The sequence below is a fragment of the Canis lupus genome, chromosome 16 (genome assembly GCF_011100685.1).
Source record: "Canis lupus familiaris isolate Mischka breed German Shepherd chromosome 16, alternate assembly UU_Cfam_GSD_1.0, whole genome shotgun sequence".
Lineage (NCBI taxonomy): Eukaryota > Metazoa > Chordata > Mammalia > Carnivora > Canidae > Canis > Canis lupus.
The window spans coordinates 130,728-154,289 of record NC_049237.1 but is presented as its reverse complement, the minus strand read 5'-3'; the positions used below and the strand labels follow the sequence as shown (position 1 = coordinate 154,289).

General features: G+C 61.4%; 1 protein-coding gene across 1 annotated transcript in view; it reads right to left on the bottom strand.

Annotated features, from left to right (window-relative positions):
* The window catches only part of ADCY1 (adenylate cyclase 1), a 101,087-nt gene that overhangs the window by 43,010 nt on the left and 34,515 nt on the right, over nt 1-23,562 (bottom strand). The window contains exons 5-8 of the mRNA XM_038559246.1: nt 12,274-12,401; nt 7,739-7,897; nt 7,220-7,361; nt 5,333-5,488 (exon numbers count right to left, since the gene is read on the bottom strand). Of these exons, the coding sequence (XP_038415174.1) occupies nt 5,333-5,488; nt 7,220-7,361; nt 7,739-7,897; nt 12,274-12,401 (585 nt within the window). The remainder of the gene's footprint in view (nt 1-5,332; nt 5,489-7,219; nt 7,362-7,738; nt 7,898-12,273; nt 12,402-23,562) is intronic.

The following is a 23,562-nucleotide window of genomic DNA, read 5'->3' as shown; positions in this document are numbered from 1 at the left end:
AGGAGAGACACAGAGATCTACAGAATAGAGAGTCCAGAAACAGCCTCACACCAATATGGTCAATGATATTTGACTAACTGCAGAAGTAATTCAATGGAAGAGTCAACAAAGGGTACTGGACCAACTGGTCATCCCTGCGCAAAAAAAGGAACTCTCAACCTAAACCTCACATGTTATAAAAAGAACTTATCAAACTCAACACCCAAGAAACAAACAATCCAATCCTGAAATGGGCAAAAGACATGAAGAGAAATCTCACAGAGTAAGACATAGACGTGGCTGACAAGCACATGAGAAAATGCTCCGCGTCACTGTATTTCCATCAGGGAAATACAGATCAAAACCACAATGAGAGTGAGAATGGGGAACACTGGCCAGACAGGAAACCACAAATGTTGGAGAGGATGTGGAGAAAGGGGAACCCTCCTGCACTTTTGGTGGGAATGTGACCTGGTGCAGCCACCCTGGAAAACTGTGTGGAGGTTCCTCAAAGAGTTAAAACTAGACCTGCCCTACGACCCAGCAATTGCACTGTTGGGGATTTACCCCAAAGATTCAGATGCAGTGAAACACTGGGACACCTGCACCCCGATGTTTCTAGCAGCAATGTCCACAATAGCCACACTGTGGAAGGAGCCTCGGTGTCCATCGAAAGATGATGGATAAAGAAGATGTGGTTTATGTATACAATGGAATATTCCTCAGCCACTAGAAACGACAAATACCCACCATTTGCTTCAACGTGGATGGAACTGGAGGGTATTATGCTGAGTGAAATGAGTCAATCGGAGAAGGACAAACATTATATGGTCTCATTCATTTGGGGAATATAAATAATAGTGAAAGGGAATAAAAGGGAAAGGAGAGAAAATGAGTGGGAAAAATCAGACAAACCACAAACGACCCCTAACTCTGGGAAACGAACAAGGGGTGGAAGAAAGGGAGGTGGGCGGGGGGTGGGGTGACTGGGTGATGGGCACTGAGGGGGGCACTTGACGGGATGAGCACTGGGTGTTATGCTATATGTTGGCAAATCTAACTTAAATTTAAAAATGTAAAAAAAATAAAAATAAAAATAAAATAAAAAAATAAAAATAAAAGTAAAAATAAAAATGTGATAAAATATATGTATATATAAAAGATTAATTCAAAATGCACCCATAAGTTTAACCAGAAAACATAGCAGTATAAACTTTTAGAAGATAATCTTTAGGGTTTGGGCTACATAGAAAATTCTTAGAACACCAGAAACACAGTCCAGAAAGGAAAAAAATATCAGTAAATCGGACATCTTTGAAATTTGAAACCTCTGTCCTGGGAAAGACACTGTGAACGGGACGGAAAGACAAGCTACACGTGTGACAGTAGAATCAGATCCAGGATTCATCGAGAACTGCGAAAAGTCAACAGTACCAAAAAAAAAAAAAAAAAAAACCCACTCCAATTACAAAGCAGACAGACATTTTGCCAACAAAGAAGAGAAAATATACGGACAGAAAACAAGCACTTGAAAAGGTGGCTGGCATGACGAGCCACCTGGGAGATGCCAATAAACGCAAGTCACTACACATGTGTTAGAACAGCCAACATTTTCTAAAACAGAGACCGCACAAAGCTGGCTGGACGCAGAGAAGCTGCGTCTCGCACACGTGGCTGCCGGGAACGTGGTACCGGACGGTCTTTCTGGAAACAGTTTGGCGGTTTCTTAAAAAAAACCAAAAACCAAAAACAAGACCCATCCGCGGCAAAGCTGGGCATCTGTCCCAGATAATAAGCGTTTACGTCCCCACGAAAGAGAACGCAGCGAATGTTGCGGTTTTATTTTTAACAGTCACGGTCGGGAACAAGCTAAACGTCCTTCAACGGGTCCCGCAAACGGTGGCCCGCCCACCCCGCGGAACGCCAGCCGGCCACGGGGGGACGGGGGACCCGGGGCTCCATCCCGAGTGAGGAGGAGCCAGGGTCACGGGGCGCATCCCGGGGTCCACGTCCACGATGTCCTCAGTGCAGAGGTCAGCACGGAGAGCCGTCCGTGGGGGGGGCCGGGGGCTGGGGAGGGGGGCATGTGGCACAGCAGAAGGGGGATCGTGGTGTGAGGGAACGACCCGGGGCACAGCCACACGCACCACCCAGCGGCGCCCGTCACTAGCTCGGGTGCACCCATCCTGGGGAGCCGCGACCTCAGGGAGCCCGCCGGGGGCCCCAGTGTGCACACTGCGTGGCGCCACCGCGGACCTGCGTGCGGCCAGGGTGGCGCATCACCGCCCCCCTCCGGAACTTGGCGAGAACGTGGGACAGGTTAGGACAGAGCCGTCACCCACGACCCCTGCTGGGCAGGTTGCTCCCACGCGACCAGCAGCGGGTCCGTGCTCCACCAGGGCCCAGCTGCTCCGAGGGCAGGACCTCCGCCGCGCCCACCCCACCCCCACCGCCCCACGGCGAGGCCACGCTTTCCCTCTTTGTCGTTCTTCCCTGGACTTTCCACAACAATCGTGTTTCCTCGGAAAACAAGTCAGAGCCAAGGTCACAAGGAAACATGCCCGTTTTGGTGCAGACTCTGGCCGCCTGAGCCTGTTTCCTGACCTGCCGGAGGGCAGGCTCGAGGCCTGGGTGCAGAGCCCTGGGTGCAGGCCAGCCGTGCAGCCCGAGGGTGCCCCTTAACCTCTCTGCTCCAGCTTCCCGGTCTGCGACCCACAACGAGGGGGGACACGGCGTGCTGCCAGCGGGAAGCATCGGAATCCACGCAGAGACCCAGGTGAGGCAGAGCCGCCGGGAGCAAGAGGCCCTTGCGGGAAGTCGGGAGGCCGGACTGGGCCGGCTGACCCCGGGCAGGAGAGGTGACCCGGACCCGCTCTGCTCGCCACCAGGCCTTGCGGGGACGTGGGGGGAACGGGGCTGTGCGGGCAGGAGAGCCAGCTTGGGGGCCGACATGGACTTGCCTCCTCTGCGTCCTTCCCGCCAGCTGAAACAAGGACGCAATGACCAGAGCCCCAGCATCCCTGCTGGGCCACGTGGCGATGACGGCAGACAGGCAGGCCGGAACAGGGTCACGGGTCTGGCTCAAGATGATCATGAAGCTGCCACGTGGGCCCCCACCTGCCTGCTCTCTGGGTTCACTTTAAGTGTAAGAAAGCTAACCTCTCTCCTGGTCAAGCCCCCACGACCGCGGGTTTGTACAACAGCACGATGCCCACGCTGACTCACAGCGGCCCTGAGCACACACACGAGTGACATGCATTTGGGGGGCTCAGCGGTTGAGCGTCTGCCTTCAGCTCAGGGCGTGACCCCAGGGTCCCGGGATCGAGTCCTGCATGAGGCTCCCTGCAAGGAATGGAGCCTGCTTCTCCCTCTGCCTGTGTCTCTGTCTCTCTGTCTCTCTCTCTCTCATGAATAAATAAATAAACCTAATAATAATAATAGTAGTAGTAGTAGTAGTAATAACAATAATAACAATAATACAGGGTGGAAAAGAGGCGCCAAAGTCAGAGCTACAACCATTCGTCCAGAAAACCGAGAGAGCCAGCCCCGGCCACACACAAGGGCGCCTGCGCAGGACTCAGGCCTGGACATGGACGACCAGGGACACAGGGCCAGTGAGAGACCCCATCTCAACGGGGACACAGGCCCTGGGGGGCAGTGGGGACAGTGCTTGTGGGCAGAAGGGCCTGCCCGGCAGGGTCACCCCGACAGCCACCTCCCCAGCTCCCCAGCTGGCATCCTGGCCCGGCCTCGGTGCCTGTACCCCCGCCCTTCAGAACCACCGGCCTTGTCACTCCCCGTCTCCACCCCGGGGGCGACCCCCGAGGTGGGAGGCCAGGACCCGCTGTCCCCAGCAAACAGACAAAGGACCAGAGTCGGCAGGTGTGCACGGCCCCACCTGGGAGGCATCCCGCACTGCAGAGGTTCAGGGGTCAGGGGCTAGGCCAGGATTCAGGGACATGGCCCTGTGCTCCCAGGAGGGGCAGGAATCCAGCAGCGACATCAGACGACAGGAAGGGAGGGAAGGGCCGGCGCGCACGTGCACAGGCATGTGTTCTCGTGCACACACGGCCATGCACACGCATGGACACTCACGCAGGCACACTTACAGATACACAAGAACGTGGTAAGAAAGGGAAGCCGCCAGGGGCCCTCACGACGTGGGAACCCAGGCCGGGCAGGTGGCAGATGCACCCAGAGAGCTTGCGGAGCCCGTCATCCTGACTGCAGCCACACAGGGCCTGAGCGAGATGGGCAGGAAGCTTCCCCCCAAAACCCCACCAGTAAACACCGACATGGGGAGACCCTGCCCCCCGTGGTGGGGGACGGTGAGGACCACGCTCTCAGACGTGGCTTTGCACCGACGGGACCCGCTCTCAGGAACACTCTTGCACATGCCTGCCCGCCTGGGATGTCCAAACCCACCGGCCACACACGTGAAGCCCCCGCGTATAGGGGGGTGCGCGGAGTCAGTGCCGATGGAATTCACATCCCAGCAAAATTCTCACAAACGTGAGCTCATGGCCAAATCCACAAAAACCCTTAGAGGCCATAAACCCCTGGGAGTGCCAGCCAGCAGAATCTGGCTTCTTCCTGAATGAAAAGCCCCTAAAACTGCAGGGATGGAATTCCTCGTAACTGCACAAAACCCAGGATGGCGGGGGACAGACGGCATGGTGTCGGGAAACGGGAATCAGTCGTGGACGGAGCCACACTGGGCTGGGGGGGCCCAGGACGCAAGGACACAGGAGGGGAAGGGGCGATGCGCCAGGCTTTTCCTGCCCCCACGGAGGACCGGGGTCGCCCCTGGAGGGGCTGGGGTCTCCGCCCACACCCCCAGACAGGAGGCCCATGTGGTTGAAGCAGATGCTGGGACCCGCACGGAGCGGCACCGTCCCCCAACCCAGCAGAAGAGGAGAAAACCCAAGGATGCCTCTGACCAACCCAAGGGGAAAACTAGAAACTCCCGGGAGCCAGGTCATGAGGCGGGGAGCCCAGGGGAGGCCGCTTTCCGCGGACTCCACGATCTAGCCACGGAGGAGAGGCAAGCAGGTGCTTGGCAGGAGGCCACGGACAGGAGGGGGCCGAGGGCGGGTCTGTGGGACAGCGGCCGGGTCTCACAGGCCGTGGCCGGGGCTCCAGACTTCACGACAGAGCATCTGAGGACCGTGAACCTGCAGACGGCAGCGAGGGTCTGAGCACGAATTTACCGAGAAGCACGGGGAATGCCAAATGGAAAAAAAAAAAATGCAAGAGCATAGGAAGATTTTCACAGGGAAACGAAAGCCACCCAGCCCCGGACAGCATCCACACGGTCAGGAAGCACAAAGGACGGCGCGGGCGGCCCTCCTACCTTGTCGTCATCCTCACACGTCATGACGTTGGAGAACGGGATCTCCGCCTTGAACATCTTCCGGCAGTGCATGAGCTGAACCAGCAGGTAGCACACGGTCTTGAATTTCATCCTCTTGGCTGGCTTGATGTCGGACAGGATGAGCCCTGGGAATATCTGTGCAGAGAGGTGGCCCGGGGACGGCCCGTGAGCAGCCCCGAGCTGCCCCCGGGCCGGGCACGACCTCACGGGGACACGGACGCCAAACAGGCGAGCGGGACCGGCGGGGGACGGCTCTCGGCTCCTTCCGGGGCCTCTGGACCCAGAGCGAGGCCCGGAGCTGGGCCTGCAGCAGTGGGGGGCTTGGGGCCCGGCCAGGGAGGGACCCGGAGGCCTGGACGTCGCTGGCTGGCGGGCGGCAGATGACCGAGGACCAGCGCCCAGAGACCCCCGGGGTCCTGCCCCGCAGGCCCCACCTGCCTGGGTGACTGCTGCTGTGCTGGGGTCCTAGGCGACCCCTCGCCCGGCCCTCCTCTGGCCCGCGAGAGCTGCCCCTGCTTCAGGAGTGAGCTCAGGGAGCCCCTCGGCCGTGGGCCCCAGGTCACAGGGCCTGCACAGCCCCAAACCGCGGACACGCAGGACGGAGAAGCTTCAAGCTCTGCCTCGCAGCCGACCTGCTTATGTCCTGAAGGAGCACCAGGGCCGCCGGTGCCCCCCGACCCACCTGTGCCCCGCAACCCCCACCTGTGCCCCCTGCCCCTCACCTGTGCCCCCCATTCCTCGTCTGCGCCCCCGCCCCTCGCCTGTGCCCCGCGACCCCTGCCTGTGCCCTGAGACACCGTCTTGAGCCCCCAGACACCACCCGTGCCCCGTGGCCTCCCTTTCTGTGCCCCTGCTTCCTGCTTCTGTGCCCCTCGCCCCCTGCCTGTGCCCCGCATCACCCGCCTGTACCCCAACCCCCACCTGTGTCCAGCGCCCCCCGCCTGTGCCCCCAGCCCATCTCCTGTGGCCCTGCTCCCCGCCTCTGCCCCATAACCCCTGCCTAGGCCCTGCAAACCCCGCCTGTGCCCCGCATCCCCCGCCTGAGCCCCCTGCCCCTCACCTGTGCCCCACATCCCTCACATATGCCCCCTGCCCCTCGCCTGTGCCCCCCACCCATGCCTATGCCCCACATCCCCTGCCTGAGTCCCCCGCCCCCTGCCTGTGCCCCCGCCCCTTGCCTGTGCCCCTCATCCCCCCTGCCTGTGCCCCGCTCTCCCCGCCTGTGCCCCGTGCCCCTTGCCTGTACCCCCAGACTCCGCATGTGCCCCATGGCCCCCTTTCTGTGCCCCCTGCCCCTCACCTGTGCCCCCCGCCCCTCACCTGTGCCCCATGCCCCCTGCCTGTGTCCCGCGACCCCCACCTGTGCCCCGCCACCCCCGCCTGTATGCCGCGCCCCCCTGCCTGTGCCCCGCGCCCGCCCCCCGTGCCCCATGCCCCTTGCCTATGCCCCATGCCCCCCGCCTGTGCCTTGAAACCCCGTCTGTGTCCCGCGCCTCTCGCCTGTGCCCTGAGACCCTCCTCTGTGCCCTGAACCCCTCACCTGAGCCCTGGAAGAACTAGGCCCCCTTAATCACACCCAAATCCGTTTCCTTGGGCACACAGCCCTTGAGGGCCCCCTATGCGGGTCACGGGCTGTCTGGCATGCATGGCACCCTCAGCACTCAGCAGCCCCACCACTGACCTGGCATGCTGGAGAGGAGTAGAGGCCCAGGAAGGTCAGTGGGGGGGGGGGGCGGTTGCAGGGTGGCCCCGCCCCCGAGAGGACCCTGGGCTCCGCCTGGGGGTCCAGGAGCTCATCCACCCCGAAGGCCTGGCCCAGGCCCAGGACCAGGCGAGTGGGGGCCCCGTCCCCCTCCCGGAGCCTACCTTCCGCCGGTGAGACGGCACAATGAAGAACGTTTCGATGTTGTGAGCTTTCAGGAAGCTGTTCCTCTCGTGCCCATGACCCGGCTCCACCTCATAGTCACCGTTCAAACACGCCAGCGTCGTCTTCGTGATGTGGACTTTCCTGCAACACAGCAGCCCCGCCATGCCCAGGGCCTGCAGGCAGCGGCAGGCGGCCCTCCCCGCGGGTGTGTCCAGGACTCAGGCTCCCAGTGTCAGGGGTAGCCCAGGCACTTGGACACGCAGTGCCAGGAGGAAGCTGGTGTGCCCTCCAGACAGTGAGGCCACGGGGCCCCCCTTCCTCAGGTGAGCGCAGGGGACGAGCAGAGAGAAGTGACAGTACCAGGTGGTCCGAGCCTCGGACCTCCTCTCCGTCCACTGTGTCTCCTGCAGAGGCCGGGGGTCCTGGGGGCCCCCCGCAAGCCCCTCCCAGGTGGCTCCGAGAAGCACCTGCACCAGTCCTTTGGCCTGGAGTGCATCGCCTCCCCTCGCTCGACTCACCCGGGCAGGCCGGCGGCCTCCATGACGTTGGCCAGGGTCACGTCGTTGGACCACACGTCGTACTGCCACTTGCGCAGGCCGAGGACCCCGCAGAGGACCCTGCCGGTGTGCAGCCCCACACGCATGTTCAGATCCACCTCAGTGGCCTCGGCCACCGACCTGCAAGAAACAGGTCACGGGCATGAGCTGGGCCCTCGTGTACACCCGTGAGGGGAGCCCGGACAGGCGGGAGCATGGTGTCCCCGCCCGGCTCTGGGACGCACGGCCACAGTCAGGTGCCAGAGGGAGCGCTGAGCCAGGTGACCAGCCCCTCTGCCGCCCTGGTCTGTCCACAGGTGGCCCCCACAGCAGGTGTCCAACGGGCATTCCGCATGAGCGGCAAAGCCCAACCACACCAGGAGGCCGAGCCACGGCGTAGGACACGGTGGCCCTGTGGTTAGCAAGTCTGCCACAAGGGAAACCACAGACATGCAGGGGCCAGGCCGCCACCCTGGAGCCAACCCCACCAGCGCCCAGCCCGGGGCAGACCCCCACCCGCCCAGCATAGCAGGTGGCCCGTGAGCTCAGGGACCAACCTCCCTCCTGCTTCAAAACTGCAGTTGATTCATGTGCGCCCACCTTCTCCCTAGTACGACTTGGCCCAGCTGAGATGCAGCCTCCAGGGAGCCCTCCCAGGCCCTCACCCCCATCCCCCAGGGCCCATCACCAAGGCCTTTGGGTGCCGGTCGCCCTTGCAGGAACCCCCTCCCCCAGGCCGTGAGGACCGCGTCTCCCTTGGCCCAGCCTTCCGTGGCCGGGCGCCCATCACCGCCCCTTGTACCCACCGAGGGCCCAGCCCCCAGAACAACAGTGTTTCGCATCGGGTCCGGGGTCCCCGGTGCACGTCCAGAAGTCCGCGTGCCAGCACGGGTTACTTGGGAGTCTGAACGGGTGTGTCCTTGATACCTATTGACTTTTACACGTGATGAACGTATTTTCTCTCAATTTTAACTTTATCACTCATTTCCCAACCTCTAGTGAGAGGCGCCAAGACAAACAAAATGAGGTTAAAATTTGGGTTGGGTTTTTTTTTTTTTAATTGTTTTGTTTTTTGTTTTGAAATTTGCAAAAGGAAAGGAAGACAGAGAAACCTGAATGAGAAAAGCAGGACATGGTCTACTTGAGCGTTTTTCACATTTCCGCCTCTGCAGCCAGGAAGGGGCCCAGGGACGGGGAGGCGGGGACCCACGTGTGGCACGCAGCACCCCAGCCAGCTGCCAACCAAATCCCATAACCCACACACCCTCACCTGCTCTGGAAAGCTCTGCCTCAAACATCTGCCAACAGATGCAGTTACCGGGACACTCACTTCTCAGTAAAACGCGCATCAGGGAAGGTCTCACAGAGACGTAACCCCAAACACCAGAGCCGGAGCAAAGCGTGTCCGGCTAACGTCTCTTTGGCACAACGGCAGCACCCGCTTGCTGGTGGCTGTGCGACCCGACGCTCTGCAGCCTCAGGGGCCGGGACAGAGGAGCCGCGGAGGGGGGCACTGAGGCTCCAGCTGATGGGAACCCAGCAGAGCACCAGGGCCAGCCCGACCGGAGAGCCCCCAACCCCAGGAGCGGCGCCCACCCCGCAAGGAGGGAGCCCTGGGCCTCCGCTTCCACATCAGCGCCCTGTGCGGTCTTGAACACAGAGCGTGCCAACATTCCCGCCTGTTACTCCCACGGGAACGTGCCTGCCATGGAGTAGAGCACAAGATCACCCCCACCCGCTGCACCAGGAACACACACGTCCTCCCGCCTTCCCCCCCCCCCCCCAGCCTCAGGAGAGCTCAGAACCCTGGCGGCCAGGGCCTGCACACACCTGCCCTTGAGGAGAGGCTGTCCATCACCGTTACCGTGTTCATGCAGGGGCAGCAAACACCCAGCCCCTCACACGCCTGTCCTGAGCTCACAAGTCCAGGGACTCTCGTGTTTGCACCTCGACTGCGTGTACTGCCAGAGAGGCAACACCCTCGGGGCCGAAGGAGCAGCATCCCCCGACCCTGAGCACCCTGGAACCGCACACAGGGTCTGCAGCAGATGCTCTAAGAATCCCACAACCGGCCCAAACCAGCCCCCGGCTCTGGGTCTCCCCCGTGCGCCGAGGACCCCCAGCTGGAGCCGACCGCTCCGCGGCCTGGTGAGGGGCGTCTGCAAGCACCACCTTCCTGCCGGTCGCCCACAGCTCACTCTAGCCATCCAGGCCGCAGCAGGGCCTCGGGGATGCTGCGCCTTCGGGGCTCCGAGGGAGAAGACTGACAGGCCCTGCCCAGAAGGAAGCCGCCGTCCTCCCGGGGGGCCGCGGGCCCAACGCACAGCAGCACACAGCCCAGCCAGAGGCCAGACACCCGCCCTGGCCAATGCTCCTCGCTTCTTCTCGGGCAAGTTTCGCGTTTACAGAGTTCCAGGCTAAACACAAATACACACGTTTGCGCACGATTCTGTGTCAGAAGGGGGCGGTGCGGCAGGTGAGGGAGGCCACCGGCAGGCCAGGAGTGGCCCCCCAGGAGCCCGTCCCTGCGTGAGGCCCACCGTGCGGCGGACGCACACAGGCGGCGCCCTGCGCTGGGGCCCCCGGAGAACGGAAGAGGGGCTCACCGTGGGCAGGAGGCCGGCTCCGAGCTGTGGCTCTGGTGGCCCTCGCCCCTGTCCAAGCCGGGACGGCGCCCAGCACGCGCTCCCAGTTTTTGGAGACAGAGACCGGGCCCCGGAATCCCAGGAGGCCATGGAAGCCTCTGGGGATCCGGAGCCGACGCAGACGGCAGCCCCTGGAGGCCAGGGAAGATGCCCACTGGCCCCGGGGTGGGCGGCCTCCGAGGCCAAGGCCGGGTCTCAGGGCCGACAGGGTTGGGGAGCCTGGAGCTCAGCCTCAGCGGACAGGAGACACAGCCAAGGGGCCCCCACCGCCCCGAGGGAACGGAGCAGGGGGCAGACAGGTGGCCGATCCACCTCTCCACACGGCACAGCAGCAGCCACGCCCGAGGGGAGGTGCAGAACTCCGGGTTGGGGCAGCCAGGAGACGGTCACAGAAATCCCTCCGAGGCCGCCCAAGTGCGGCGAAGGTGGGGCGCACCAGGGCAGGCCCAGAGCCCGCTGAGCAGCCAGGCGTCCCAAGCACGCCTCTGGGCGCCTCTCCACCCAAGGAGACCTGGGGGCGGCGGGGGCACCAGGTCCCCCCAGGAGGCCCCCAGCAGGGGCGGCCGGCGTCACCCCCCTCAGGGACATCAACGGCACGAGCCGTCGGCGGCAGCCTGGCCAGGCCCTGCCGGGAACGCACCCCTGACCAGCTGATGGGGGAGTGGACACCTGCCTCCCCGCACCTCCCCCTGCACAACCTCACTTTGGCCCAGAAGGTCCCAGAACGACACAGGACGTGACCCAGGCCGTGCTCCACACTGATGTGGCCGCGACGTGAGAGCTGCTGGGCGTGAGCCCCACGCGACGACACACAAGACAGCACGGGCTGTGACACAAGGGGTGACACGCGACGGGGCGGACGTCACATGCTAACAAAGGATGCGATGCGAACCGCAGGCGTATTCGTGGCACGTGGTGCCCGGCGCTCTGATGGCTGGGACGCGGCCGGGGACAGGAGAGGACACCGTCGCGAGGGGGAGCCTCTGAACCCTCCGGGAGACGCACCTGTGCTTCCTGCTTGGCCCTGCCCGCCTGCCCCAGTGCAGCTCCCCCTCGAGGGCAGAGGCTCCAGTGTCTGGATGCACGCTGGCCTCACCGGGGCCTCTCCCGGCCCAACCCTGGCGCGGGTGCAGACCCGCCACCACTGGCACAGAGACCCACTGCCCGCAGGGCCCCCACCCCTGTCCCCGAGGGCGCTGCCTGCCTCCTGGACGCCCCACCTCCACACCTGTCCACACTTCGGAGCCGCCTCGTTTGCATCTCTCTCTCTCCCTTTTCTTGTTCCCCAGACGACGCTGCTGCTGCCACTTCTCAGCTCTGAGTGTGGATGCCGACAGCGGTCCCTGTGAATTAAGCCCGTCCTGCGGGGCTGCACCCACCCCTCTGAGCTGCACCACGGGGGTGCTCCAGCCACCGGCGCAGCCTCCCAGCCCCATGCCGTCCCTACCCCGACCGAGGGTCCCTAACTCTTCATCCCGCTGCCTGACGGGACGAGACAGGCTGGCTGAGAAGTGGACACGGCCGGCCCGCGGTGTCCAGGCGACGCGCACCTGTTCCCTCGAAGGCCCCTCGGCACGGGGCACCTGGACGCCAAGGCGTGCAAGGCCGAGCACGTGCAGTTCCTTCAGCAGAACCCGGCTGACTCCCTGGATGCCCGGCCTGGCTACGCGACAAAGCGTATTTCCTCCCGCCCCACTAACGCCATCCCGACAATGCCCAGGATGGCCACGGATGAAGAAATGCCATCCCAGCCAAATGCAGAGGAGGAGGTCCCGAGGCACACGTGCCTCACCATGCGGCCTGGCTCTCGGCAGAGTGGACGGGACAGCGCGGGGGCAGTCGCCGCGGGGACGGTCGCTGCGGGGCACTCACGTGATGGTATCGATCATGTCCAGGCCCATCTCCACGCAGCAGTGGGCATGGTCGGTCTTGGGCTGGGTGAGGCCGGACACGCAGTAATAACAGTCGCCAAGGATCTTGATGCGGCGACAGTGGTTCTCCTGGAGGGGGAGGGGGGGCGACAGGACAAATCCCAGGTTAGTGACCCGCCCGGGGCCTGGGCACCTGCACTTTCACCACCAGGTGCCAGAGACCACAGAGCGTGCAGCACGACAGGCAGGGGACCCCCTCGGAGGCCAGGGCAGCCTCAGGAAGGTGAGCAGCCCCCAGGGCTGTGGTTAGGGTCACCATGGGGCACCCACCCGGCCCTACACCTGCACTCAGGTCGGTTCCCACGCAGGGGCCCACCCTGCCCGCCCCGCGGCCCAGCTGGCACACCCACACAGCCCCAGCCTGGAGCCAGCTCTCTCTTCCAGCTTCCCTCCTGACCACCCCCTCAGACCGTCACCTGCTGGCCCCTGTGCATCGTGCCACACACCCCCGACACCGGCCCCCGAAGGGCATGTGCGCACACCTGAGTCCTCGTGGCTGGCCTCCACGGGATGTGTGGGCGGCTGTCTGTGAAGAGTCACCCGCCGGGGCCCGAGCCGCAAGGGGCGTACCAGGCTCTGCACCCTGACCTCGCCACCCAGGGTCATCTCAGAACTGCCACTCTGGCACTTTGCAACAGGAAGAGTGTCAGCGCCCACCTCGCCGTCGCCCGGGGGCAGACTCACTAGCACCTGTCACGGGCTGACCTGCCGCTCTCGGCTGTGATCATCCTCGGACGCTTCCATAAAGCTCCCCTCTGCGTCCCTAAAACAGCAGACGGCCTCACAAGACTCCTTCCCGCGGGTGGCTCAGGTCCACGGGTGTGACCACGAGATACGAGGGAGACGCTCTCCAAAACGCATTCACGCGTTCTCCCAGAGGGGACAGCAAGCCCACGACCCGTTAACGGAAGTCGCGAACTTCATGAAAAACGATGACCTTTTCCAGAATGAACACAAGCAGTGAGAAGCGTGGCTGTGTTCACACGGGGAGTGTCGCGGGCGCCCTGGGCCCACGGGCGTCTGCAGCCCCTCTGAGAGCACATCCCCCGGCTTCTGCTCATGCTGCCCTCCGTCTGCCCAGAAGGACCGACCCCTCCGGCCGTTCTCCGGTGCTACACGTTGACCTGAGAATTCACCGTGAGAGCCCTCAGCTCCCGCCTCCTGCAGCCCCACCCACGTCCCATGTCAGAGGACAGGGCACCCGCCCGGCCCCCTTGGGCTCCCCCGTGGACTGCAAGCTGGCCGCAGGGACGTCCGGTTCTGACCACTCAGCCTCCGGGGGACCGTGGCAGCCACCTGTTAGGACCCCGCCGGCCTCCCTGCCTGCGGAAAGGAGCTCCCGGGTGTCCCACGCGAAGGTCGGGCCGCTGGCGGCCTGTCCTCTGCTGGTGTTGGGGAGCCGGAGCCAGATGGCCGGAGGCAGACGCCCCCCCGGGGGAGTCGAGGGCCGGGCCCTGGGAGTCTGCCGGCCCGCGTTCCTCAGCCACGCTCGCCAGGCCTCCAGCCAGCAGGCAGCCCTGGGCTCTCTCCGGGCTCTTCCGGAGCGCTCGCCCCACTGTCCCCATCATCCCCAGTGGGCAGGCAGGCCAGGACGCCCAGGCAGGCCAAGGACAGGGAGCCCTCTCCCAACGTCCCCTGTCCCCAGGCCTGGGGCCCACGGATGGCACCAGGGGCCACCGCCAAGCCTCACCCGTGTCCTGGGCATCAGGACGTCCTCCCAGCGATCAGCCCGGGGCTGCAGACCCCCACCTCCGAGGAGCCCATGGGTGACGGCACTATTCCTGCAGCCGGCCAGGGTCCCGGTACCTCAAGGGTGATGTGTGCCCATCGGCACCTCCGCAGGGCGTCCCTGTGCCCCCGGCTGTCTCTGGACCCCAGGTGTGCGTGGGCCGCAGGAAGGCAGGGAGGTGCCCACGGGGAGCCCCGGGAGTGAGCACGCCGCCCGCACGCCGACCTCTAAGGAAGGGCAAAGCCACTGAGCAGGTAGTGTCCGGAGGCCACAGCCTCCTAATTACAGGCTGTCAGTGGCAGATGTGTCCTTGGTGAAGGTCCGGCCACGCAGCCTCCGCCCCTCCTGGCTGCCCGGCCGCGGGGCAGGGCAGGGCACAGCCCACGGCCGACCGGGCTGAATGCAGCGAAGGCCTCACCTCGTCTTCTAACCTCCAACGTCCCGGCTGCCGTTCGCCAGCTCGCGAGACAGAGGAGGTGCTGTGCGGACTTGGCCGTGCTCCAACCTCAAGCCCCCTGAGGGGCAGCCCTGGAGCTGGAGCCAGGCCCCTGCGATGACGACGGGACAGCGGTTTCTGAGACCTCCGCCCACATGTCCACGCTGGGGGACACAGCAGCCAGCGAGGCCCGAGGGGCTGCAGGAGGATCCAGGCAGGAAGGCCGCACGCGGGGCCTCACGGACAAGCTCTGACCTGCCGCCCGGCCGAACGGGCAGCCGCGGGGCCTGGACCCACGACATCAGCCACAGTGTTCGCGGGGAGGAGGCGCGGACCACCATCCACCGCGACTTCCGTTCCTCCTGAACCGTCCGCACAGAATTCCCTTCACCTGGCCCTTGAGAGCCGGCCCCGGGCTAGGATGAGGGTCCTGTGGTCCCAGAGCCTCTGCCCGCCGGGGGGGACCGCACAGGAGCCACGTCTGTCCGGCCGCAGAGAGGCCGTCCGCCCAGCGCCGACTCCGCAGGCCCAGGCAGGCCCGAGACGGCCCCGCGCCCGGTGTGGCTCTGGGCAGCAGGTGGTCATCGTGCACGTCGGCTCCTGGTACCGGTACCGAGGGGACCGCTCACGGCGGCACGATGCCTGACCCCGTGGACGGGGAGGCCCTCCCTCCACACACAGGCCTCGGGGTCTCCTCCAAGGAACCAAGCCATGAAAATACTATACACAGTTCAAAAAACTCAATTGAGGGACACCTGGGAGGCTCAGCTGAAGCGTCTGCCTTCAGCTTAGGTCATGATCTCGGGGTCCTGGGATCAAGCCCCATATGGGGTTCCCTGGTCAGCACGGAGTCTGCTTCTCCCTCTGCCCCTCACCTTGCTCGTGTTCACACTCTCTCCCTCTAATCAATTTTTTAAAATCTGAATAAATATAAAATAAATAAATAAATAAATAAATAAATAAATAAATAAATAAATAAACGGCAAGCAGCGATGCTCAAAACGCAAAACCAAAATGAAATAAGCCCTAAGGGTGACAGCGTCGGGAGGGTGACAGCATCGGGACGCCGACCGCGCCCGGGTCCTGCGACTGCGTGTCCAGTGGGACGTCAGCCGCAGACAAAACAAAGAAAGGCCCCGAGGAACCTGAAACCGCACGCGGTGTCCTGTCGCACGTGTCGAGCGGGCAATGTCCCTCTGAGCCTTCGATGCGCAGAGACATAAAAGAGGGAAAGGACCTTGCCGGTGCCGGGACTTCCAGCCTCAGGGAGAAGGGACGTGCGGGGGGAGAATCAAAGGAGCAGAGTGACTCAGTGGTCGGAAAGAGCAACACAAACACGGAATCCGCCGTTATTCTTCTAAAACACAGCCTCACCCCTGCGTCCTGAGACGCCGGAGGACGAGCTGGAAAACCAGTTCCCGAGGACGGAAGCAATTGCCGCATCTGTGTGTGTGTGTGGGGGGGGGGGGGGTCTCGCCGTCCGGGGACACGGGCTGGGGGCGGCCTCGTCCCTGGAGGCGGGAGGCGCCCGGGGGGAGGCCCCAGAGCAGGGGGGATGCATCCAGGCACAGCGGGCGCCCACAATCCCAGGAACGCCCAGGACGGAGGGGCCAGACGGCGGCTCCGGGCGCCCATTCCTCAATCGGAAAGCACATCGGTGACAAAAGCCAAGCGGGCACCGTTTTTGAGGATCACCAATCAGCTGACGTGTGAACCTTCTCCGATGTAAAGAATCACGAGCCAATAAGTGCAGGAACAATGATGGGAAAAGTTCACCGCAGTGAATTGCCAAGCACCCCGCTTTCGGGGCAGCTGCCGTGGCCCCCTACGGGACGGGCGTCATGGGAAGCAGCCAGCAGGTGGGTCACACGCACACAGGGACCACGGAAACCGCGAGCCTTGAACGAGCTGGGAGCTGGCCAAGGGCATGCCAGGGGACGAACGGGGAGACCGGCGGCACCCAGGAAGGCTCCCCAGCACAAAGGAACCAGGCGGGGCCCCAGCCCCAGGGGCCCGAGGGCTCAGGGCAGGTGGCGGGCAGGAGTTGCCCCGAGGCCTGTGTCCTGACAGACATCCGGGGGCCGCGACGACCAGTCCCACTGTGTCCACGGCAGCCCAAGGGTCTGGAGCCCCCACCCCACCCCACGTGCTCTACTCGCCCTGCCGCCCAGGCCGGCCACCAGATCACAGAGGAGGGGACACCGGAGCCAGGGTCCGTGATACCGACTGTCAGGCCCCTCGCCCGCCTCACCCTTCCTCTGTGGAAACCACGAGAAAGCCCCACCACGCTGCCCAGCCCCCTCTGCGCCCCGCACGCCGTGCCCTGCCCTGCCCTCTTCAGGGTCTGCGGGGCCGTGACCAGTGGCACGAGCTCCGTGCCATCGGCCAGCGCCCAACGTATATTAAACCCAGACACGTATCCCGCCTGGAACAAGGCTGCCAAGGAGAGAACGCCTGACATGACGAGCAGGTGCCACAGCCCAGAGAGACCCAGAGCTTCCACGCTGGCGGTCCACTGGGCAGGTGACAAAGGCATCGTGGCGGCCTTGTCGTTCTCGAGGGAAGGGCTGGGGCCCAGGCTGTGAGCACAAGGTGCGGTGACATCTAGAACCTGGGAGGAGAGCCGCCAGCCAGAGGGGCTACAGGGGTCAGGTGGGGCCGCTGTGTCCTCCCTGCCATCATGCATAGGTGAGTCCACGAGGCACATTCCCCAGCCCCCGAGGGCACGGCTGGACCTCTCCCTGCAGCTTCTCTGAGCGTGTCCCCAGGAGCACGCAGGCACCCCCAGGTGAGCCGGGTGCCCCCTACCTTCCCGGGCGCCCACACCCCACAGCTCTGAGCTGCCCTGGACGAGGAGTGATCATCCCCTCCTGAAAAGAAGCTACATCTCTGCACCCAGAAGCAGGCGGGGCGGGGACGACCAGGCGAGTGACCCTGGGGGTTGGGACAGGGGCTGGGCTGTCCCCAGTGCATAGTCCCCCCAGGGGCCTGGGGTCCTCACTGGGACCCCAGTGAGGGTGCGGTGCACTGGGGACCGTGCACCAGAGCAGCCCCCCGGGTACCAAGCAGCAAGGACGGGGGATCGTGAACCAGGGCAGCCCCGGGGGACCACGCACCGGAGCCCCCACGGCCGCCCGCGAGGGAGCGTGCCCAGGCTTCCACCCACGGGAAACGCCAGTGCCCGCATTCCACACACCACCTGCTGTTTCAGGGAAGTGTTTATTTCCTGCTCATTAAGGAAGAATTAAATCGGGCTCATCATAATGCAGGAAGCTCCGAAAATTAAAACTCAGCAAGAACCCCACGGCCCTGGGGCCCTCGTCCCCGCAGCCCACCCCTGACGGCTCGTGGCTGCGTGTGCACACGCTCTGCAGCTGGTTCGTGCCCCTGGCCGTCGTGCACACGCCTCCACCACATCAAGGCTCGCCCGGGGAGACTGTCCCCCAAGCCGAGGGTGGACGCCACCTGCACTGCCTCCTCCTCCCTCGGGACAGCCGGGCCCAGTCCTGACCACAACGCCCCATGCGGGCCCCTCCTGCGCGGGACACTCCAGGCGAGCCCCCGTGTGCCTCACAGCCCACCCACGTGCAAGCCTGACGGCGCGGGCACAGCACGTCTGCGGAAAGGGCACTGCTCAGCCGGGGACGCAGCTGGCCGTCGCGCACACTCCCGGCCCGCAGCACGCTCGGGGAGGAGGCCACCTCCGGGCATGAGGCCACCGGGGCTCCTCATGTTCACCGGCCAGGAAGAAAAGGCGCCAGGAGACCCGAGGGCGCCACTGAGTCCTCGCGCTGCCTTCTGAGCCCAGGGGAAGCCCGGCGAGGAGGAGGGACGTGGGCACACACCGCAGCGAGCTCTGGCTCCCGGACTGGCTTCCGCAGCCACACGCAGAGGAACCCCGGGCGCTGGAGACAGACACCCTCACCCTCACTGGTCCTCACGGTCACCTTCCGGCGGCTCCCGGGGGAGCACAGCCCCGTGGCTTCGGCCAGACTCTCCGCGTCCTCACCGCCCCATCTTCCCTCACAATCCCAACCAACATGCTCCCCGCGTCCCTATGCAGCAGGTCAGGGGGGCCAGGAAGGCTCCCCACTGCGTGTGCGGCGGGGACTGCGCAGACTGGCCAAGCCCGGGGCGGGGTCCCGAGGAGAGCCCCTGCGTGGACACCGTGCGCCCCGACAGGCAATGCCTCCCAGGCTCGTCCAAGCTCGCCGACTGCGCTGGACCCCACGCCAGCCGAGTCTGAGTGTGTACGCCCGCCGTGTGCCAGGCACAGGCCGCCTGGGGGCTGAGAGCCGACCAGAGTGCACCAAGCTCCGGCCGGGAACTCCTGGGGCGCAGCCCCGCCGGAGGATGGTCTCCAGTTGTCAGCCCCGAGGGGCGCGTGGGACCCAGGCCGCCTCCGCGGCCGGCACAGCCAGAGTCTGGGCCTCCCCACGGAGCCTGGACGCGCGTGGAGCGAAGTCTGCTTCTCCCAGCGGGGCTGCCCTCCCCACATCCAGAGAAGAGCCCTGTGGTCAGAGCAGATGTAAACCTAAAGTGGCTCAAGCAATAAATACTGTGTCCATCTGCGGTCCGCCGGGCACAAGGGTCAATAAACCTCTGGAGACCGTGGAGACCAAGCCAACACGCTCACCCTCGGGTCTCACTGCCCGCAGGGACCCTGGTAAGGCGGGGTGTGTCTGGGTGACCACATGCAGGCGCACTCACGGGGCTCCCGCGTCCTGCACACAGACGCGTCTCCTCGGAGCCGGGCTCAAGCAGATGGGACGTAGGTTTTAAACACACCCAACACCATCGGAGCACTAAAGAACAGAGGGTCGTCATCCTCAGCTGCCCGGCAGCGACCTCGACAGGGCGGATGGCAGTGTGGGGGGGGTTCATGCTGAAATTCCAGAGATGGAAACATAATCTCTGAGACGACGTGGTGCTGGACAGATGGGCGGACAGACGGACAGCAGGTCACACCTCGCCAGTCACCTGAACAGCTCAGCAGCACAAACCATCCGGAACGAAAGAAAAGGAAGAGGCCAAAATGAAAAAGGATCATCAGTGAGCTGTGGGATGTCAAGATCCACACACGGGTAAACCGGGGTCCCTGAAAGAAGGGGGGATGTGTGAGGAGCATTCGAGGGCTTTCTCCCCCAGATGATCAAACCATAAACCCACCGATGCAGGAAGCCCAAAATCCGTGAGTAAAACCTCATGGAGGCACATCAGAGTCAAACTGCTTGAAGCCGGCGATGAAGAGAAAACCTTAAAAGCAGTCAGAGGAAACAGACATCTTCCCCGTTGCGTACGGAGGACCAGAGCGGCCTCCTTGGACAGCACGACCCGATGACCCACAGTCCTGTAAGGAACGGGTGAAAAGAATTTCCAAAGATAAAGGCAAAATGAAGACCCTTCTCAGAAACACAGAGACGGCGCGGATTCCTCGCCGGCTGGCTGCCCTCCTCCCTGCGGAGCACCCACACGCAGAGCCGCGGGCGACCCGCACAGGCTGGACCCCACCTTCCTTCTTCTAAAGGGAACGGCTTGTTTGCCCAAACATAAATGGCAACAATGCAGAACAGAGTTTATAACACCAAGTGAAACACGCACAGCAGCAACCTCACACAGGCCAGGAAGGGAGGCGCATGAGGAGGCGCGTCCGCAAGATCCTCGGACGACATCCAGGAACCTGCCGCAGACCCCGGAGCAGCCAGCCCAGTGCCAGAGCCAACGGTGCACACTCATGAGCCAACAGACGTGCAAGGGCAGAGTCACAGAACGCGCCCCCTACACCCACAGAATGGCAGGAAAAGCAAAACCACGACACAAAACAGATGGGACAAACCAAACCCGGGCCGACGGCAAAGCACAGCAAACGCGGACAGTCAGATTCAAGGGAGAAAAGACAAACCCAGCCCGTTAGAGAAAAAGACATGAACCCCTTGGGGGGAAAAAAGGGAGATGGAAAAGACATGCTTCCCGACAATAATCAAAGGAAAGCTGGAACGGCTATGCTCACACAGCACGTTAGGGCTCCAGGGAAAGAGGGTCATTTCTTCATGAAAATAGAGTTAATTAGGGGAGTGTGGGTGGCTCAGTAGGTTGAGCATCCGACTCTTGGTTTTAGCTCTCCCTCTGCTCCTCTCCTGGCTCACACGCACACACACGCTCTGTCTCTAAACAAACAGAATGGGACTGCTGGGTGGCTCAGTGGTTGAGCGCCTGCCTTCGGCCCAGGGTGTGATCCCGTGGTCCTGGGATCGAGTCCCACGTCCGGCTCCCTGCATGGAGCCTGCTTCTCCCTCTGCCTGTGTCTCTGCCTCTCTCTCTGTGTCTCTCATGAATCAATAACATCTTAAAAAAGTTAATTCATCAAGAGGACCTAAGAACCCTAAATGTTATAAATCAAGCAGCAGAGCTTGAGAACACAGGGAGCAGACAGATCTCTAAGTATGTCGCAGACTCAATACCCCTCGATCAGGAACTGAGAAATCCAGGAGCCAGGACATAAGTAATGACGCAGAGTAAGAACGTGAGCAGCCCGTCCCCAGCCAGCCTCAGCGTGTGTACACAACACCCCAGAACACAAGGATGGCACAGAAGCACAGTGCATCTTGTTGCTCAGTTCCTGAGGAGACCGTGTTCTGAACCGTGCACTTAAGAGGACTCAAATTTTTGATAAAATGTGTTCTCTGACCACAACAGAATTCAATGTGAACTCAAAAACAGAAAGACCTTTGAAAAAATCCCTCAAAAAACATATCTCTAAATAAGCCATGGGTGTAACCAAAATTAAAAGGGAAATTAGAAAGCATCTTGAACCGACGGGAAACGAGGACACAGTGTCGGAGCAACATGGGGATGCCACCTTAGCCAGACACCCGCCTGGTCTGTGGCACCAACTCTGCACATTTGGAGGGGAAAGATCCTGATCAGCAGTCTCAGCTTCCATCTTCCCAAACAACAAAAACAAGAGTAAAAGAAAAACAAGGAAAGCACAAGAATCACAATAATAAAAAATCAGAGAAAAACAATAAAACAGAGAAATCAATGAAACCAAAAGCAAACTCTACAAAAATTGATAACATTGATAAACGTGCAGCCAGAATGATGGGGGAGAGAGGGAAGCACAAATTATCACAGTCAGAAAAGGAGGAGGTGATGTCACGGCTGCTTCTGCAAATATTAGAAAGCTAAAAGGGAAATACCATAAACACGTTTATTCTAACAATCTCGGTGACTTAGCTCACATGGACAGATTCCTCGAAAGACTAAGAAACACAAAGCTCACTCCAATATATGGACATATGCATATCGTATATGGATATATCACAGACATATAAAAAAACCGATTCTAGGGAACCCGGGGTGGCTCAGCAGTTTAGCGCCTGCCATCGGCCCAGGGCGTGATCCCGGAGACCCAGGATCCAGTCCCACATCGGGCTCCCTGCATGGAGCCTGCTTCTCCCTCTGCCTGTGTCTTTGCCTCTGTCTGTGTGTGTGTGTGTGTGTGTGTCTCATGAATGAATAAATAAAATCTTTAAAAATATCCCTGATTTTATATATATAATAGCCCTATTTTTAAAAATTGAACTTGTACATAAAAACTTCCAGGGGCGCCTGGGCAGCTCAGTCAGTTAAGCGTCTGCCTTCCACTCAGGTCGTCATCTCAAGGTGCTGGGAGGGAGCCCCCAGTTGGGCTCCCCGCTCAGTGGGGAGCCTGCTTCTCCCCTTCCAGCCTACTTGTGCTCTCTCGTGCTCTGTCTCTCTCAAATACATAAATTTTCTTAAGAATTGTTTAAAAGTTTCAGAAAGAAAATCTCCAGAAAGTGGAACAGGAGGAAACATGCCCAAACTCTTCCAGGAGACCAGCCTGACCAAGATTCCACATGAAGACGACGTAAGGAAAGAAAGCCATAGAACAGCATCCTGCAGAACCATAACAGGAAGACATCTAAAAAAAATTTTAGCCCACATGCACATACTCACACATGGACACCTGCACACATATACGTGAACAAGCGTGTCCATATGCACATGTGTGTGTGCACAACCGCATATGCACATGCTCTCATGTATGTATGCAATGCACTCGCGGATATCCATACACATGTGCATGCCCCCCACACACACACAGCTACATGGACATGTCCCACCACGTCCCACTGCAGCCCACACAAGCACGTGTCCTAGTGAAAGAGCCAGGTAGTGAATAAAAAGGGATACATCTTGTACACCAGCAAACCTGACAACCTAGAAGAGATGAATAAATCCCTACAGACACTCAACCTACCAAGACCGAATCATAAAGAAACAGAAAATCTGCAGACATTTCTAGTACAGAGACTGAAGCAGTGATCAAAAGCCCCCAACACAGAAAAGCCCAGGACCGGATGGCTTCACTAGTGACCTCTAACAAACGTTTGAAGAAGATCACCAACACTTCTTAAGCTCTAAGAAAGCTCCCAAATTCACTCTGTGGGGCCAGCATTACCCTGAACCCAAAACCACTGGACCTGACCAGAAAAGACAAGGATCTTTTACTAATACCAATACCCCCAATGATCACAGATGCAGAAATCCCCCCAAACAAAGATGAGCAAGCCACTTCCAACAGTACATTAAAGGGATTGGACACCACAACCAAGTGGGATTTGTTCCCAGGATGCTAGGATGGTTCGATACCCACAAATCGATCGATGTGATGCATCGCATTAACTGAAGAAAGGGTAGAAATACATGATCGTCTCAGCAGATGCAGAACAAGCATTTGACAGGATGCAACGTCCTTTCAGGATAAAAACTCCCAACACAGTAGGAGCACAGGGCACGTTTCCCGACACAGTGAGGGCCAGGGATGCCAAGCCCACGGCACACACCGGCCCCAACAGTGAGAACAGGAGAGCTTCCCCTGTAGGGTCAGGAGTGGACAGGGAGGCCACTCCCATCCAACAGCATAAGTCCCAGCCTCAGCAACCGGGCACGGAAAGAAAATCACACACTATCTCTCTCTGAAAATGGCTTAATATCTACAGAAAACACTAAAGATGCCACCAAGAACTTGTCAGAATAAC